The sequence below is a fragment of the Pholcus phalangioides genome, unplaced genomic scaffold (assembly GCF_987345545.1).
Source record: "Pholcus phalangioides strain wild (caught in Gottingen) unplaced genomic scaffold, Ppha-v1.0 ptg000007l_1, whole genome shotgun sequence".
NCBI classification, from domain to species: Eukaryota; Metazoa; Arthropoda; class Arachnida; order Araneae; family Pholcidae; genus Pholcus; species Pholcus phalangioides.
This window is the reverse complement of record NW_028301600.1, coordinates 8209703-8227876: the sequence shown is the minus strand read 5'-3', so window position 1 is coordinate 8227876 and position 18174 is coordinate 8209703. Positions and strand designations below refer to the sequence as shown.

The window sequence follows — 18174 nt, the reverse complement described above, 5'->3', positions numbered from 1 at the left end:
ATACAAATATAATGGATTAAATTTAATTATTCTGCCGAAGCCGATATTCTATAGGTTTTTTTATTGGGCTATTACTAAATTTTTCTTTTGGTTCATTTGAGTGTTTGAAAACTTACTTTGTATTTAAGATAATTCATTTCCATTAAACTGGAAATGAAGGGCTTCATTTATCAAAAATGGTCATACTAGCAATGGGCAGTCCAAATGTAAACAAATCTCTAAAAAGGATAGATAATGTTGTGAAATCTGGTTTTTCCAGAATTATTAAAACATTGGCCTTTGAAATTTAAGTATTTTGCATAGTACTTTTAGAAGCCTGAGTATCATTCTGAGAACATCTACATGTATTCATATGATAGGTTACTCACTGAGAAAGAGAGCTACAGATCTTTTAGAGACCTAATAACTTTGGTATGGCATGTTCTTTATGATGGTGATGGAGAGAAAAAATTATATTTTTGTTACTCTCATGAAAAGTAAACAGATAAATGTTCTTGTTATGTTTTTTAAAGGTTCAGGGGGAGGGGGGAAGAAACACATGTAAAAAACAACTACTGAGCTTTTTATTTCTCAATTTTGTTTATTGTAGTTGCTGCATATTTACATTAACCCATACATGCATGAACATGATTTTATCATAATTATAATTCTTGCTTAAATATTGTTCTAGCATGATGAAAAGGAAGTTCAGCCAATTGATGTTAGCCAAATCAGAAGTGTTCGAGCAATCAGTAGCCGAGGGCGAAACATACCCAAAGCTTTTGAGATATTCACCAATGAAAAAACTTTTGTCTTGAAAGCAAAAGACAGCAAAAATACAGAACAGTGGGTTCAGTGCTTGTCTATTGCAATGGCACACTCTCATTCAAAGGATATAGTGCATTGACATAGGAAAGCAGTAGCTTTCAGAAATGATTTTTTGTTTTAAAAAAACTGTTCTGAAGTCATTACCACTTGGAAGTATTTTTGTTATTTATTGATTCCATGTTATGTTGCTGTCACTACAATGAGCTTAATATAGTTCTGTTGCCGTTTCAAATTAATTCCACCTTATTTCAAGGTTTACGCTAGTCATTTTCTTTAAATTACTTTTGCTCCTCATTTGTGTAACATATATGATGATACTGTATGCTGTATAGTTAACGTTATTGATTTTTGTAACATAAAATTAGATGTCAGAACATATTTATGTTGTTATATATTTATATATGACTAATGTACAAATGTACTATATATATATAGTACAAATGTACTATATATATATATATAATGTTTTTTTCTTGCGTGTATATGTACTCTTTCCCCCCCCCCCCTTCCATTTCTTGTTTTGAGAGCCTGCTGATATTTTTTTAGATGTTCTTTTTAAGAGTCTGTGAATATGATTTTCAGTTTTCTGTTTATTTCATATTTCAACTTCTTAAAAATTAGTGTACTTTATATTAAGGTATACATCTATATTGTTTTTTTAATCTATTCTTTTGCATATGACAAAAAAAACAATAGTACAGAAAAATTTACCGTAATTTTTTTTCTGGACTCTTAACCCCTTGAATGTTTCAATTCCTATTTATTACTTCAATGAAATACTTTCTCTCCCAATGAAGAAATTCATCAAAAATTAGTAACATTGTAAATACTGCGGAACTTGGTTAATTCAAATTTTTATATAATTCAGATTTTTTTTTGCAGTTTCCTTAAATTTCTAAGCGAATGTGTGTTGAGCTGATTATTATTTTTTCCTTGAAGGGGAACATTAAATAATATTTGTAAATTTAAAAACATATATACTATACAAAAGCATTATGCAGAGTATTTTGCTATCAATTTAACAAAAAAACCTTCATGGTAGGAAAATTTTATATGTATAATATCAGAAAAAATTAGCTTCACACATGTGTAAAGCTATACATTTAAAGGTTCACCAAGTTTGACTGAACATGGTGAAAGAGTAAGAAAATGTCAAAGGAGCATAATACTAAGTCAAAAATATAAAACTATATATACATTAGGACACAGCAACAACTTGTGTGATGGAAACTGCTTTAAAGAATAATATAGCATAAAAAGGACTTCAATTTTCCAACTGTGGTTTTGAGTTAGGTAAATCACAAACAGAAAGTCTGATACTAGTTTTTGTATGCGTTCCCAGAGGTAGATTTGAAATGAGCTTACCTTTACAGAGGCCAAAAATTTAATATCGGTGTTCTTTTATGTGCTATAATGCTTATATCTTTAATTATTTTGGGCAAGTTTTTCAAATAATAAATTCTGCAACATTTTAAAATTATGGTTCAGATTTTTTTTTCAGTGCAAACTTTTATCTTCATATACTTGAAACTAAACAATACTGAAACTCATGAGGCTTTCAAAGTAGCTACTAAAACAATATTACATGTTTTTGTTAGACTTTTGTATATACAACTTTTTATTGCTTATATTATGTATTGCTTTAATTTCTTTGAACTAGATAGAGGTTGAAAATTTGGGAATTCAATTTTCTATATGTATTGAGTGCAAAATTTGTATTTTTTCTGTTTATTTTTAACTTTAAACTATATTTAACTCTCCTTCAATGGGGGGGTTTTTGTTCATCTCTAATGGAGTCTTGGAAGATTTTTTATGCATATTACTGAAAGGGTTAGTTGACCCTTTTTTTTGAGAGTCTCAGTATCAGTCATTTATGATGTGAAAGATTTTGAGTCAGAAAATGTCCCTTACGAATTAGGAATATTCTGTTCAGAAAAACACATGATATAGGCAAATATTGTTCAAATGTAAAAAGAAACACAGAAATCCTTGGTACTAACGAAATTTTGTATTAACTAATAAAACAGTGACTTGATATGAAAAATGGTCATTTTGCATTAAGCAAATATTCTTATTAACTATTTCATTTTAAGGAGGTTCAGCTGTGTATATATTTTGTATTTTAGCAAACATGGTTAAATCTTAGAGAATTAATATTTAAAAGACATTGATTTTTTATGTGTGCAACAAAGTATTATCAACTGTTTAAGCATAATGTTTTTTAATTTTTAAATAGCTATTTATATTATCTGTTGACTGAATTATAAATATAGATAGGTTATCAAGTTTTTATGATATACACTGTATATATATATATATATGTGTGTGTGTATTAGTATTTGATGAAAGTTATTTGTTCTTAGTTTTTCATCGGTAATATTTAAATATTTTTATCAACACTATCCAGTAGTAAAGATACTAACCTTCTTAACGTCTTTTTATAGGATTAACTAGCAACTCCATTACATTTTCTACAGTGAAAATTTTCAAAAAGTTATGTTCTTAAAGTAAGAGTCATGATGAAATCATTTGTTTTCAATTTTTCTATGTTATTTTGTTTTATTTTTATACAGTAAACTTTATTTTTATACAATAGAGCTTGAATTTTAACATTTGAAATTTCTGCATTATATACCTCTTGAAGCAATTTTTTATGTGTATTCTCATTTTTATAACAATCAATTACAATTCTGGTTTTATCTTTTATTTGCATAATTTTTACATAATCAATTAGGATCAGATACATCATTTGGATATACTGCCATTACTTTTTCATTCACGTCTCAACCAATGAAATTCATTAGTACCTTAACCTTGTTAGTGAAATTACATCTTGTGCTTAACTTTCGGCAAGCAGTTTATAGTGAACTATTCAGAGAATCGGGTTGTCTAGATTTCAGCTGGTCTGAATTCTGATCCGGATCAAAATAATGCATGTAACGCATGTGGGAGTGCTAGTAGATTTATGGTGCATGTTTTGATTTGTTGCCACAATGGAGTGTAAAGCATTGTGAGTACATTTCTCACATTCAAGTGACTTGAAGAAATGAATTATGTTTTTCTTTGGTCAATACTGCAAGTTTACCTATCTGAAGAAAATCATAGCTTCCTCTTCTAGTATGTCAAAGTGTCTACATTTTTTTTTCTTTTTTCAATGAAAACAAAATGTGTATTATCATATTAGTCACTTCACTGCAAGTTGTATTTTTCAAATTAATGATGTACAACAGATTAAGTTTAAAATTGTACTGCACTATATGCAATGCTTTTCCAGTGGATACAATTTTGAATTTAATTTACTGTATAACCAACTCATCTTAATGTGATTAAACTTAAAACAAAATTGCTATGACAATTCTTTATTTCATTTTTCCTTGAAAAATCTGAAATATTTTTATTTGAAATTATAGTGCACATGAACTCTGATTTTAATAATTTTTTTCTATTATACTTATTTTATTTATTTTTATTTTATTTTTTTTTTTTGAGGAAGAATTTCAACTGTAATCTGTTTACTTTACTTTTGTATGTTGATCTGCAATTTGAAGTACTCATTATATGACCACTTTTTAAAAAACATCAATTTCAGTTGATGTATTGTACAAACCTATAGATTATAACACTTTTCTGATTAACTTTTACTTTTTTATGTTCAAAAGTTTATAATAATATCGTAAAATGGTTGTCTGTGATATCATTTTTAAAATAGATGTGTTGTTAAACTTCTATTATTGTATTGTGATTAGTGGTTATTTATTCTTTTATACTCTTTTTAAAACAAATGTATAAAAATTAAAATTTATCTTTGTACAGTACATTTGTCTATTTTTGGACTTCAGCGCATTTTCATGAACAAAAAAAATCTTATTCAACATGCTAAAAGATAATTCCTGTAGTTTTATAATTTCATGTTTATGGTAGGATTATATTAATGTTTAAACAGATAACAAAAACATAATATATTCATGGCCAAAAATGTTTTTCAACATGGTAAAATACTTTTCCCATTCAATGTTGCCTGTGGTAGTTTTTTTTTTCAAAATGAAAAATCTTGTTTTACATATATTATTTCATTTATGTGTTCTCACATTCTTTTTAAAATAAATTTTATGTATTGCTAAAAGGATTTTTTCCTTCACTAACCCTTTTTCTCCCCCATCAAGAACAGTGAACTCATTTTCAACTAGCTCTATGGCTTTCTAAATTCCCAACATTTTAGATGCCAAAAAATTAGGAATACCCTGCAGCTCACCACTGATATCATGTGGGACCACCTCTGGCTTTGGTGACAGTAGATATTCTTCTAGGCATTGACGCTACAATTTGTAGAAACCCTTGAGAAGAAATATTAGCCCATGCTAACGAAATGGCAAACGGGTGTACGTGGTCAACAATGTGGAAGTTTGGCACTGGCATTGATAGATATTTCCAATGGAAATAAGGGACCAAGAGTATACCAGGAAAGTGCTCCTCAGATCGTGATTCCGCCGCCACCTGCTTGAACAATTGTCATGTGGCATGCTGGATCCTGGATCCATGTTTGTGCTACTTGTGCCACACATGGATCCTGCTATCAATGCCATGGAGAAGGAATCTTGACTCGTCAGACCAGATAACCTTCTTCCATTCATCGAGTGTCCAATTTTGGCATTCTCTACCCCACAAAAGCCATTTTCTTTAGTTTTGCATCAAAATCAGAAGGACTCTTGTTGGTCGCTGGCTATTAAAAGCAATTTGTTTTAAGATCCGTCTTGCAGTGCATAAGGATATGCTTTGCAATGATCCTGAGTTGTATTGCGCTGCAATTTATTGCATTATAGCTCTTCTGTTGCTGCACACAACGTGTGTCAGTTGCCTGGCACCTCTTTCGTTCACAAGCGATTTCTGCCTACTATTCTGATTGAAGTTTTTTGACTTAGCTGTCATTCTTTGGAGACTCAAGATACTGTTGTACGAGAAAAGCCAAGAAGGTTACCAGCTTCGGAGATACTGGAACCGCTCCTTCTGGCGCTCACAATCATGTCACGTTCAAATTCACTCAAATCTCTTGTTTTCCTCATGAACAGGCAAATTGCAGCATTAACTGGTGCTTCTGACTAGGAGAAAGCTTTTTATCATCAAATCCGGTTTATTATGTCAGCACACATGTTGCATAGACGTGTCAAATTTTGAGTGAGGGGTGTTCCTAATTTTTTAACTACTGAGTGTATGTTTCAGAGTGAGGAATTATTCCAGAAATCAGAAAATGAGGACAAAAGGATGAATTTTCTAAAACGTAGGACACTTGAAATGACACAAAAAAGGAAGACAGTCGGTAACCCTACTCACTACTGTGAACCATGGAATTTTCATTTTCCTCTTACGGAAATTAAAGTAAACAATGTTTGTGTATGGTGTACAGTGTGTTAATCAAAGGTATAATGTTAATAGTGAAGCCTTGTGACCGAAAGCATGACAGATCATACGATAGTGCGACTTATCGTTAACCAAGAAGCTACATGATTAATTGAATAGGGCTCTTCACTAAAACAAATTTTGGAATATCGGTGCACTTGCAAAATATGCACGGAGCATAAGGCTCTGCCATCAGTCAAACCAGGCCCCAAGTGATTCCCTGTTTTATTTTTCCTCATTTATTTTCTATCAGTTTTGTGTATGAAAGGCCCTTCCACTTATTAAAAAAAAAAAAAAAAAAAAAAAAATCAACTGGGCCACCAGCTTCCAAAGGTTGAGAACCACTGGTCTGATGTATATCACAAATTACGATAGTTTTTTTAATAGACAATACGTTCCATAGATCCAAGGAAGTCTCTTGCAAAAAGAAATTTTAATCTAGTCAACAGAAAGAAACTGATGAATAACTGAAGGAAAGGGCATTATTTTTTGTCATACGTTTGTTTTCACTGTAGGAAGGCCATTGCAAAAGCAGCTCCGCACATATATGGAATAATACAACGGACTGATTACGACATTAAGTACAATGAATGAATGAACACGAGAACTTTGCCACTGGACTTATCCTGTTGCCGAGATCTCTTCCAGCCCAGCTTTGTGGCAGAGTCTGGAACACTTTATTTTGTCAAAAAAAAAAAAAACATACAAAATTTTTACAACATATTTTCCCCAGACAATTGGGTACTGTCGCAATTAACAAATTTTGTGATGATTACAGACGAGATGTGGAATTGGGAGTTGGAGTAGAGTTTCTGGGTTTAGTTAAGGCGAATGAATGTACACATATTAGGATGGAGGTATGTTTTGAAAGCAATTGAGGACCCCCCCCCCTCCATGCCATCTCATCCGACATTAAGTACAGAAATGTTTGTCAATGGGGGAGGGGAGGGTAGAACTCTTTCTAGCCTCCTACAGAGTCTTGTAGCCTGCTAACAATAGCTTGCAGGTAAATAAGTTTGGTTAAGCCTTCAGAATGCGGAAAAAAAATTTTGATGAGGAAAAAAATGGATAACATTATCCAGATAACTATAAAAGAATTTTTCCCATGTTACCATATTGGTTTGTTTTGTTCTTCGCAAAAGTGATAACGATACAAAAATGATAAAATTATACGTGATTTTAATAAGCGGCATTGTCTGTATATGAATAAGGAAAAGAAAACCTGTTCCTCTTTTCTTTTTCCTTTCATTTCTTGCTGTTAATAAAAATACCACTTTTTGAGATTTATCTTTGCTATTTCAACTACACATTGCCCAAATTTCAAGCCTGTAGGTAAAGGGGTTAGTGGTAGAGCACTCACCCACTGCGAGGGAGCGGTTGTTTGTTTACCTGCAGAGTGATGTGAATTTTCTTTCCAAGATTTGTCTTCATCTCAATCTAGTGTTCAATCTTTCGTACTGTGTATGAACAGAGGAGAGTGACATCGTTTCTCTCTAAATGAAGCACTACTGCAAATCGCAGTGGAGTTAAAAAAAACTTTCAACATGACAAATGTGAGAGCTGAATATTAATATTTCTTGAATATTTCTTTGAGGCTTTTTGTGATCATGTGATCATTTGGATTTTTTAAACTTATAATTTATAAGTTTAGGAAATTTCAGTCCTTGTTTTAAACTTCATAAGTTCACATTGAAGTAGACTTCGTGCGCTGAAATTCTGTAGCAATTTCACTTTTATAATAGAAACTATTTTACTTATTTCTTTGTAACGATTGTTATTTATTTTTGAGAAATTTAGATTTTTCCTATTCCGGTTAACAAGATAGCACCGGAAGGAGAACTATAAACTGTGCTGTTTTTACTCAGTTTCCCGGGCTTTGAATATTTTTTTAGTAGGGCCGTATGAGGGAGAACGGGCAACTGGACTCGTTCAAGTTAACTCAACTCTTCAGTTGAGGCAACTCGAGCTCGATTTTAGTTTCCCCATGTAGGAGGGCCTAAGGCAGAGACACATCGATAAAGTCCCTTTTCTCGATGCGAGGAAATTTCATCTCTCATCACCGAAGCCAGCCATTTGGAGAGGGGACGAGTGCTCTCTTTAGAGTCAGAGCCCAATTCAAAATTAAAACTAGACGAAATTATACTAAAAGTCCGCCCGGCGCAAGCGGGATCTAATCAGAGTCGGGAGGGGTTTAAAGTGATTTGACTCCATACTTTCGATGTAGAAGGTAAGGACTTGTATACCAGATTGAAGGAGTCTTACAGTTATTAACAAAAAAAATGGCACATCCATTCAACAGAGCAACACTCCTTATTCTTTAAAGGAACCTAAAAATTCCTAGGGGGGAGAGGAAGTCACTGGTGGGGGCTAACCATTAATTTCATCCAAAGTCGATCGAGGAGCTCGAAAGTCCCGCCAAACGACTTTCATCGACGTCCGAAGATAGCCATTTGGGGGGGGGGGGGGGGGACCAGTGCTCTCTGTGGCGAGACTTTACGAATCAGCCCGCATTCACGCATGGAAGTTGGAAACCACAGAAAACCAACTTCAGTCGAACAAAGCTTTACGCAAAATACTTACTCACTCAGACACCTACACCTCTCCGTTGGACCTCGATGGAGGATTTTTTAACAAACATTAGGGGAAACACAGCCTAATCACCAATTCTATTTTCCTTTCTTAACAATTCCTATTGACAGCCAGGGGAAAAACACGAGGACCACACAACCGTCAACTTATCCCCAGATGTAGCCCAATCCTGAGTGAAGAATCTAAATAAACCTGAAATAAAGAATTATATGTTACAGCGATAATGCGACAATGCGTCGTCTTATGTTTATTGAATCTGAAATAAAGATATACGTTACAGCGACAGTTGCGACCATAAAAGTCGTCTTATACATAACAGCAATAGATGCGACTATAAAAGCCGTCTTATACCAGCAATAGATGCGACCATAAAAGTCATCTTATATATAACAGCAATAGATGCGACCATAAAAGCTGTCTTATTAAGTCGAATAAATACGTAAGATACAATTTAACATGATATGTAGTCGAACAAATGCAAAAGATAAAAAGAGAATTAGTACCAATCGATCGGTGTTCATCCTGCGACCATAGACTGAAGTCCCGTCGGTCTACATATCTGCAACGGCGGACCGAAGTCTCATCGGTCTACCTATCGGCGACTGCGGGCGGATGTCCAATCGGTCCAGAAAAGTTCTCACGCTGGGTGTGCGTTCTGGTGTCAGGCAACAGCGGGTTTCCTCTAGAGATATATAGAAATTCTCACGCTGGTGTTGGCCAGGCACCAACGATTATCCTCCGGATGGTGGAAAACCCCCATTCCACTCTGATCTTGAAGCAATGTCCAAATTGATCGTGATTATCTTGACGCAATGTCAAATTGATTGCGATTATCTTGACGCAATGTAAAATCAATCGCGATGATGGAAAATCCCAATTTCCAGCTCTATCTCGAAATAAAATCACGGAATATTGAAGCACACCAACGAACTGCCGGCGGGTACAGTACTCCTACCTTCGAGGATCCTAACGCGTTCCTACTTCCGAGGAACAAACGATCTTAGCCGAACAACGAACCTTCGCACAGAGGTACCAGTTCTAGTTGATCAGCGCCAACCGCGTTCCCGAGACGAACGCCATACAGAGGTCTTCACTTCGTTCCACCGCGAACCTTCGGGGTAGCTACTCTCTTCGGACTCGTGTGGCTTCCCTCGGATCAAACCTCTACACACACGTTTCAGTTCACTGAGACGGATCATCAGGCAACGTCCGCCACACCTTTCCGTCAGTGGATGGCCTTCCTCCTTCAGCTACTAACACACACGCCACGTGAATGCAAGTGTGTAGTGATTTGGAGGATGAGATTAATCCCCATTAGCTGGCTGTCATCGAGGATCCTGGAAATATCACAGCGAGAACTCGCGGCCAGAGACGAAATTTCCTCTTTTCCAAGATGGCCGCCGTGAACTACTTTTCTTGCTGCTTTAGGACTGGTGCTAGGCAGTCCTTAGCAGCGGTCCTAAGTAACTACTAAAAAAAAGTCCTTAGCTTAGAGATAGTACCGAAAAGTCGAACTACTGGCCATCTAAGGACAAATCGGGGCTTAACTACTTTTTTTCGGCTAAGGACCGCAGAGATAGTTCACCCCCTGGTTGAGCATGCGATCGTGAAGGATCTACCCGATCTTAGCCGAACAACGAACCTTCGCATTATAGCTACCTCCACCATCCCAGTTGACCAGTCCAGTCACCTCTCGGGGGATTTCGTGGATCACGACTTGGAGATGGATCAGGGCTTTGTGAATCTTTCCCTTGTCTCGTGCTTCCGATCGTTCGAGTGACGACCGCTCTCTCCGTTAAGGTGGGCGCCTCGGAACCACCGGCTTGTCCCGAAGGACGCTGGGTGCGAGTTACTATGCAGAAAGTAACTCGCGAGGGTCGAGCTTCAGGGGTGGTGGCAATCGGAGGAGGCTGCAATGTCCCCACACACATTACAGCCCCCACAAGCAGTCGTTGCTAGTCACCCCTTAGCACCGACGTCAGAAACGAGACGCTCATTCATCCGCTCTGGATCCAACTCTACTCGCTTTACCACGACTCACCTCACCCTCCTTGGTCATCGCAGCCCCGGGGGCACACAAACGATGATTGAAAGGAGAAAAAAAAAATTCTTCAAAGTCCCGCAAAAAAATGTGTAATATGATCTGGACGTAAAATACAGGACACCGAAATAGTCTGGAAATGGATGTACAGGTACCAAATGCGGGTTCACGGAATCTTTGCCCCCGACATCTCGCCCCAAGCACGTTTCGTCCCCGTTACATTTGGCCCCCGGATATTTCACCACTGACATTTCGCCTGCCCTGACCATAAGAGCGACCCGGTAAGTGACCCTATTAGTAATCAAGTGAGTTGGACATTTTCCCTGATATTTCACCTGACATGACTGTATGAAAGAACATATGAATGATGGTAAGGTGAGCTGGACATTTATCCGGGACAATTAATCTGCCCTGACCGTATGAATGACCGTAAGAGTAAACATGTGAATGATGGTCTGAGTGACCGCATGAATGATCAAGTAAGTTGAACCTTCAGCCCCCGATGGTATTTTTTTCCCTGACCGTGTGAGTGACCAAGTGAACTAGAAATTTACTTCATTCACATTTCACCTGCCCTGACCGTATGTGTCAACAGATGATTGATGGTGAGAATGACCATGTAAGTGACCGTATGAGTGACCAAGTGAGCGACTACGTGAGTTGGACCGGATATCTCATTTCACACCCGACATTTTGCCGCTTGTGTAAATGTTAGGTGAGTATGCGGCAGAAATTTGCACAAAGCATAATATCAGGGGCGTCGGAAGTGTTTCGAAACTGTGGGTGCTCGTCTTTAGTTTTATATAGGAAATTTTAATTTTTGGATCAATTCTGGGGGTGCTCGGATCCATGTCACAAATTACCGTGGGTGCTTGAGCACCCCCGGCTCCGACGCCACTGCATAATATAATGTCTATTGCTGTCGCAAATGCATTGGCGTACGTAGGAAGTGTTGGGGGAATTTATGTTTTTCTTCAGGATGTTACTTCAAGATAGTTCTTCAGCTTATGTTGAAAAATTTCGCTGCAACGTAAATTTGGAAATAATTATTTTGCTTCACAGCAAATTCCGAATTTTTAGGGCCCATTAAAAAGTACTACATAACCACCTATAAGAGAGGGATGAAGAAGAGGGGATCACCTTTGCAGACACTTACCCGGTCAATACATTCGGTCACTCACTTGGTCAATCATACGGTCACACACTTGATCACATATATGGTCACTTGATCATTATTACGGTCACTCATACGTGCACTTGCTTGGTCCTTCATACGATCATTCACCTGGTCACTCATTCCGTCACTCACTTGTTCATTATTACAGTCACTCGATTGGTCACTCACTTGGTCATTATTACGGTTACTCATATGGTCACTCACTATATCACTCATACAGTGAACCACATCATTCACTTAAAAACTCAAATAAACACTCATTCGGTCACCCATAAGGTTGTAAGTCATATTGACGACTCCAAGAGAATCAGAAGTATGATTACATTAAAGCGTATTTAGTAATTTACAACATGAGGATCGTTTCGCGACCCCGAGATAACAACGTGTCTACAGTTACAGTTACAGTTGAATTAAGCAGGGCTATCGGCTGCAGAGACCATTCCCTGGCTGGGAGAGAGAAATGTGAGGTAGGTAATAAAATAAAGAAAATTGAAAATTCAAAACAACAATAGTAGTAGATTACTACAAAAACAAAAAGAATGGAAATGGGATGATATGAAAAAGAAAATCTTCAGATCTAGGGGACGATGCTAGATCACTTTTGTGAGTTATGAGATGTAGTCCCAGGATGAGTGTGTGTTTAGGTTGGAAAGGACCTCAAAACCAGAAAGAAATGTTAAATAAATCTTTTACTTAACGAAATGAATTTTTCGAAATGACCAATCGATATACGGAGGTTGGACGCCATGAAGGTAGGCCAAGATTTAATGGGAGGAGAGGACGCAAAAAAGGATGGAATGCGATGACGCATGAAGCGGGAGCAGTTGAAAAGAAAATGGGTCGCAGTTTCCGGAAGTTGGCAGTGTGAACAGAGAGGGCTGTTAACTTTTTTGATGAAAAACAAGTAAGCATTAAGAGGCGCTCTATCACAGATTAACTTGTAAAAGAGGCGTTCAAATTTTGAATTAGAGAAGAGATGAGAAATCTGATTACAACAGTTGAAGAAAATTTGAAAGTCAGGAATAGTGGAATTAAGCGAATCAGATGTATATTGACGAAATGAGAGTCGTAACATAGATCGTAGGTCCTCTGGATAAAGAGCCGGCGTGACGTAAGGACTGGGAGAGGAGGAAAGCGAACGAACATAGCTGTCAATAGACTCGTTCAAATCTATCCCAGAATGTGCAGGGACCCAAATTAAAGAGATATGGCAGGTATAAGAACAAACCATTAGAAGTTGGGAATAAAGGAGGTGGATGACTGTGGGAGAGTGACTGGAGAATTCATTAATCGCATGAAAAACTGATTTAGCATCCGAAAAAAGGACCACGGGTTGGCCCCTGGTGGGGATAAATGATCTCAAGCCCATAGTGATAGCTAGAGCTTCTCCTGTAAATATAGAGGAGTGAGAGTGAATCCACCATGCTCTCATACTATAACAACGTGTCTCCGTCTCTGGCGTGTGTAGACAACTGATTAAAAAAAAAACATGCCATCGTGGAGTTGTACACTTCGTACAAGAAAGAAAAATTCGTACTGAGTATGGAAGTACACTATGGTATGGCGACGCCATCTGGCGAGTGAAATATGAACTGAGGGCGCCGGCACACCACAGGTACTCCCCCCCAATGTATACTGGAGGTACAGAGAAATTAGGATGATTATAATGTTTAGACACAATCACGATATTTAAAATTAAATCTAACAGTTCGTCCTGAACGAGTCGTGACACCAGATTTTTTTTCATCGCAGTCCTTTTTGTTCTTCACAGTCATGTTCGGAAGATTTGATGCCGTTAGAGTTAATGGTTGGTTTTGGTCGGAGTTGGTTTCTGCAATGTCCAAGAAACATGGTTTAACTCTGTCCAGACTGACAGTTGATCTCTTGCCATTTACATCCAGGGTGATTAGTTTGTCAGTCCGAGACACAACTGGATACAGGCCATCATAAGGTGGAGTTAGTGGAGGTTTGACGCAGTCAACTCTGAGGAAGACATGAGTGCAGGTTGACAGTGCTGGATGTTTGAAACATGTAGTAGAACCTGTAAAGTGAGTTGAAGTTGGTACTGGCTGCAACTTGGCCATAGTGTGGCGCAGTTGTTCAACAAAGCTACTGGGATCTTCAGCTTGGCACGGTGTCGACGAGCACAACAGTTGACCTGCTAGCCTAAGGGTGGTGCCATACACTAGTTCAGCACAAGTACTGCGAAGATCGGTTTTGTAGGCAGAGCGGAGACCTAGTAACACGATTGGTAGTGTTTCAGTCCAACGCTTGTTGGAGTGGCACATTAACCGTTCCACTAAGCCGTTGGATGCCGGATGGTATGGAGTTGTTCTAATGCGCCGGGCACCAAGGAGAGCTGTAAGTGCCCTGAAGAGGTTGGACTCAAACTGTCTGCCCTGGTCTGTGGTAATATTAGACGGGATGCCAAATCTTGAGACCCATCCTGAGACAAATGTTCGAGCAACTGTGTCAGCAGATATATCTTGAATAGGGTATGCTTCTGGCCATCTGGTATATCTGTCGACACACGTTAAGAGATATCTGTAAACGTCTGATGGTGGAAGTGGACCTACTAGGTCTATGTGCACATGATCGAATCTTGCAGAGGGCAGGTTAAACATCTGCGGTGAACTGCGAGTGTGTTTATTCACTTTACATTTTTGGCATTGGGCACATGACCTTGTCCATTCTGCAACATCTTTCAGCATAGAAGGCCAGATGAAACGCTCCTGGATTAGTCGTTTTGAAGCACGGATACCAGGATGAGACAGGTTGTGAAGGAATGTGAAGACTTGACGGCGCAGTTTATGTGGCACATACGGGCGAACACTTCCGGTGCTAGTGTCGCAGATAACATGAGTAGAAGGTGACAGTTCGAGTGATTTCCAGTGTAGCTGAGAGTCTGTCTTCTTCATCAGGTTTCGCAGCTCTTCATCTTCTGCCTGAGCTGTAGCAAGTTCTGTGTGGTTCGGGCATTGGAGATTAATTTCATTGATGCGGGACAGTGTGTCAGCGACTACATTGCTAGAGCCAGAAATGTGTCGGATGTCAGTACTGAACTGGCCAATGTAGTCCAGATGCCGAAGTTGGCGAGGAGAGCAGGAATTGGAATTCTTCTGAAAGGCGTATACCAGGGAACGGTGGTCTGTGAAGATTATGAAGTTGGTGCCTTCCAGGTAGTGGCGAAAATGTTGAACCGCTGAATATATACCCAGGAGCTCTCTGTCATAGGTAGAGTAGTTACATTCGGCAGGCTTCAGTTTGCGAGAAAAGAAGGCCAAGGGCTGTAAACCAGAATTTGTGTGTGACTGAAGAACAGCGCCTATAGCAACGTTAGATGCGTCGACTGTAACTGATAGCTTATGATCGGGAGAGTGATATGTTAGTGCAGCAGCATTGGCCAAATCTGATTTAGACTTCTCGAATGCTGCGACAGCAGAGTCTGTCCAAGGAATAGGTCGTGTGTCGTTCTTCTTGGAATCTTTGAGGAATTCATGTAGTGGTGCTTGAGTGTGTGCAGCTTGTGAGAGGAAACGTCTGTAGAAGTTGAGCATTGCCAGGAAACGTCGGAGTTCGTTGATTGTCTTTGGTTTTGGGAACTCTCTAATAACCTGAACCTTCTCTGGAAGGGGTTTCACTCCGGTCGAAGTAATAAGGCATCCTAGGAACTTCACTTCACTTCTTCCGAGTACACATTTTGATGGGTTGAGTTGAAGACCATGGTGTTTCAATCGAGAGAAGACTTGGTGTAGATGTTGAACGTGTTCTTCTTCACTGGTTGATGCTATCAGGAGATCGTCAAAGTATGGGACGCAGAAGTCGAGTCCAAAAAGGATTTGGTGCATGAATCGTTGGAAGCTTTGGCCAGCATTGCGGAGGCCAAACGGCATGCAAGTGTATTCAAACAGCCCAAAAGGAGTAGTGACTGCTGTTTTTGGGACGTCTTCTGGATTCACTGGGATTTGATGATACGCGCGGGTGAGATCCAGAGTAGAGAAGATCGTCTTGCCATGAAATGCTTGCGTGCAGTCTTGCAGATGTGGCACTGGATAACGGTCGGGCACAGTAATAGAATTCAAGCGACGGTAGTCTCCACATGGACGCCATTCGCCGTTAGCTTTGCGAACCATATGCAGAGGACTTGCCCAAGGCGATTTTGATGGTCGAATTATTCCAGCTGACATCAGAAATTCAAATTCTTTTCGAGCTATCTTCAACAACTCAGGTGACAGGCGCCTAGGTTTGCTAAAGACAGGTTGTCCTTTAGTTTCAATGTGGTGATATATTGTCGAAAGTTCTGCTTTGTTGGATAGTTGAGATGGATTGGTTATATCCGGATACTTCGCGAGAACTTCATGGAACCGAGAATCACCCAAAAGAAGACTGATGGTGGTTGACGACAATTGAGAGCTAGGTGGTTTGCCAGAGGAAGAAAGGTTAGTGTTACCATCAATGAGACGAGAGTTCTTGGCATCAACTAATAGGTTGCAGGAAGTCGATCCCGACGATAGGTTGTTGTACGTCTGCCACGATGAATGTCCATGTAAAGGGACGGCGTAGTTTCAGGTCGAGGGTAAGTCTTTTAGTGCCAAAAGTTGGAATTTTCGTGCCGTTCGCGGCAAATAGAAGCAAGTCCGCTGGCGTTTTGGCTTGAGGTACGAAGTTCTTCGGGAGCACAGAAATATCAGCACCCGTGTCTATAAGAAATTTTGTTTTTGAAGTCTGGTCGGCCAAAACAATTCTGTCGATATAGCGATCACTGTTGTGGCCGTTTAGCGAACGCTGTTTCAGTTTTCCGGCTGGGCGCGGTACTCACATGGAAGGTTACATTTCCTGGCTCTTGAACCGAAGTTCGTATGGTAAAAACACATACCGTTCTCCGGCTCTTTGTACTGTCGATTTCTTGAGCTGCTCCTTCGGCGGAAGTGGGGGCTACGGTCGTAGCTGCGAGATGCATGGACGACAGCCGTTAGCTCGCTCACTTGCTTGGTTAGTTGTGCCACTTGCCTCGCCAGTTCCGATTGTTGTGGTGGCACCTGTATAGCAGTGACCTGCGCCGGAAGGGTTAGGTCACAAATTTTGTCGGCGATGGCTGCCAGCTGGTTGAGGTCGCCTCCCAACGCGGCGAGGACGCTTTGGGTAGTGCTCGGCAGTCTGGCGAGCCACAGTGATTTGAGTAGAGGTTCTCCCACACTACCTCCTGATAATGCACGCATACGTGTGAGAAGTTGTGATGGGCGTTCGTCACCGAGTTCCAGTCCTTGTAGCAGGGTGCGGATTCGCGAGGTTTCGCTTTGCGAGTGCAAGTCGATAAGTCGTTTTTTCAGAGCCTCGTACTTGTTCTCTGTTGGCGGGTTAAGGATGAGATCGCTGGCCGATGCGAGAACGTCCGACTCCACAACCGAAACAACGTGATGGAATTTAGTAGTGTCCGTGGTAATGTTTGCGAGTGCGAATTGCGCCTCCACTTGGCTGAACCACAGAGTTGGATTCGCTTTCCAAAACGGAGGGGGTTTTACTGCTACGCGGGCGATTTGCGCCGCTGGTGCGGGAGAATTTTGGTCGTCAGTCTGAGGCATGGTCGAGAGGGAATATATATTATATGACGAAAATAATGCTGAATAAATACGGACGGCTTCGTTTCAAACGTTTAACTTGAGTGTTATGACATGAAGAGGAAAATTAAAGCTTACGGTTTACGGATGCACCCGGATTGATATGAAGACAACGCTGTGGCACCGTAGCGGTCTGTCGGTATGATGTCAAAACTTGTCGCGTGTAGGAACACGGAAAAGGTCACCAGTTGTAAGTCATATTGACGACTCCAAGAGAATCAGAAGTATGATTACATTAAAGCGTATTTAATAATTTACAACATGAGGATCGTTTCGCGACCCCGAGATAACAACGTGTCTCCGTCTCTGGCGTGTGTAGACAACTGATTAAAAAAAAACATGCCATCGTGGAGTTGTACACTTCGTACAAGAAAGAAAAATTTGTACTGAGTATGGAAGTACACTATGGTATGGCGACGCCATCTGGCGAGTGAAATATGAACTGAGGGCGCCGGCACACCACAAGGTCAATCACTCAGTAACTCCCTTGGACACTCATACAATCATTCATATGGTCAATCACTTGGTCAATCATACAATTATACATA

At 39.3% G+C, this 18174-nt stretch overlaps 1 protein-coding gene across 1 annotated transcript in view; it reads left to right on the top strand.

Moving 5' to 3' along the window:
* The window catches only part of melt (ventricular zone expressed PH domain-containing protein melted), a 127855-nt gene extending 122975 nt beyond the window's left edge, over positions 1 to 4880 (top strand). The window contains exon 16 of the mRNA XM_089232622.1: positions 671 to 4880. Within this exon, the coding sequence (XP_089088748.1) occupies positions 671 to 886 (216 nt within the window). The 3' untranslated portion in view covers positions 887 to 4880. The remainder of the gene's footprint in view (positions 1 to 670) is intronic.
* Positions 4881 to 18174: the final 13294 nt, after the last annotated feature.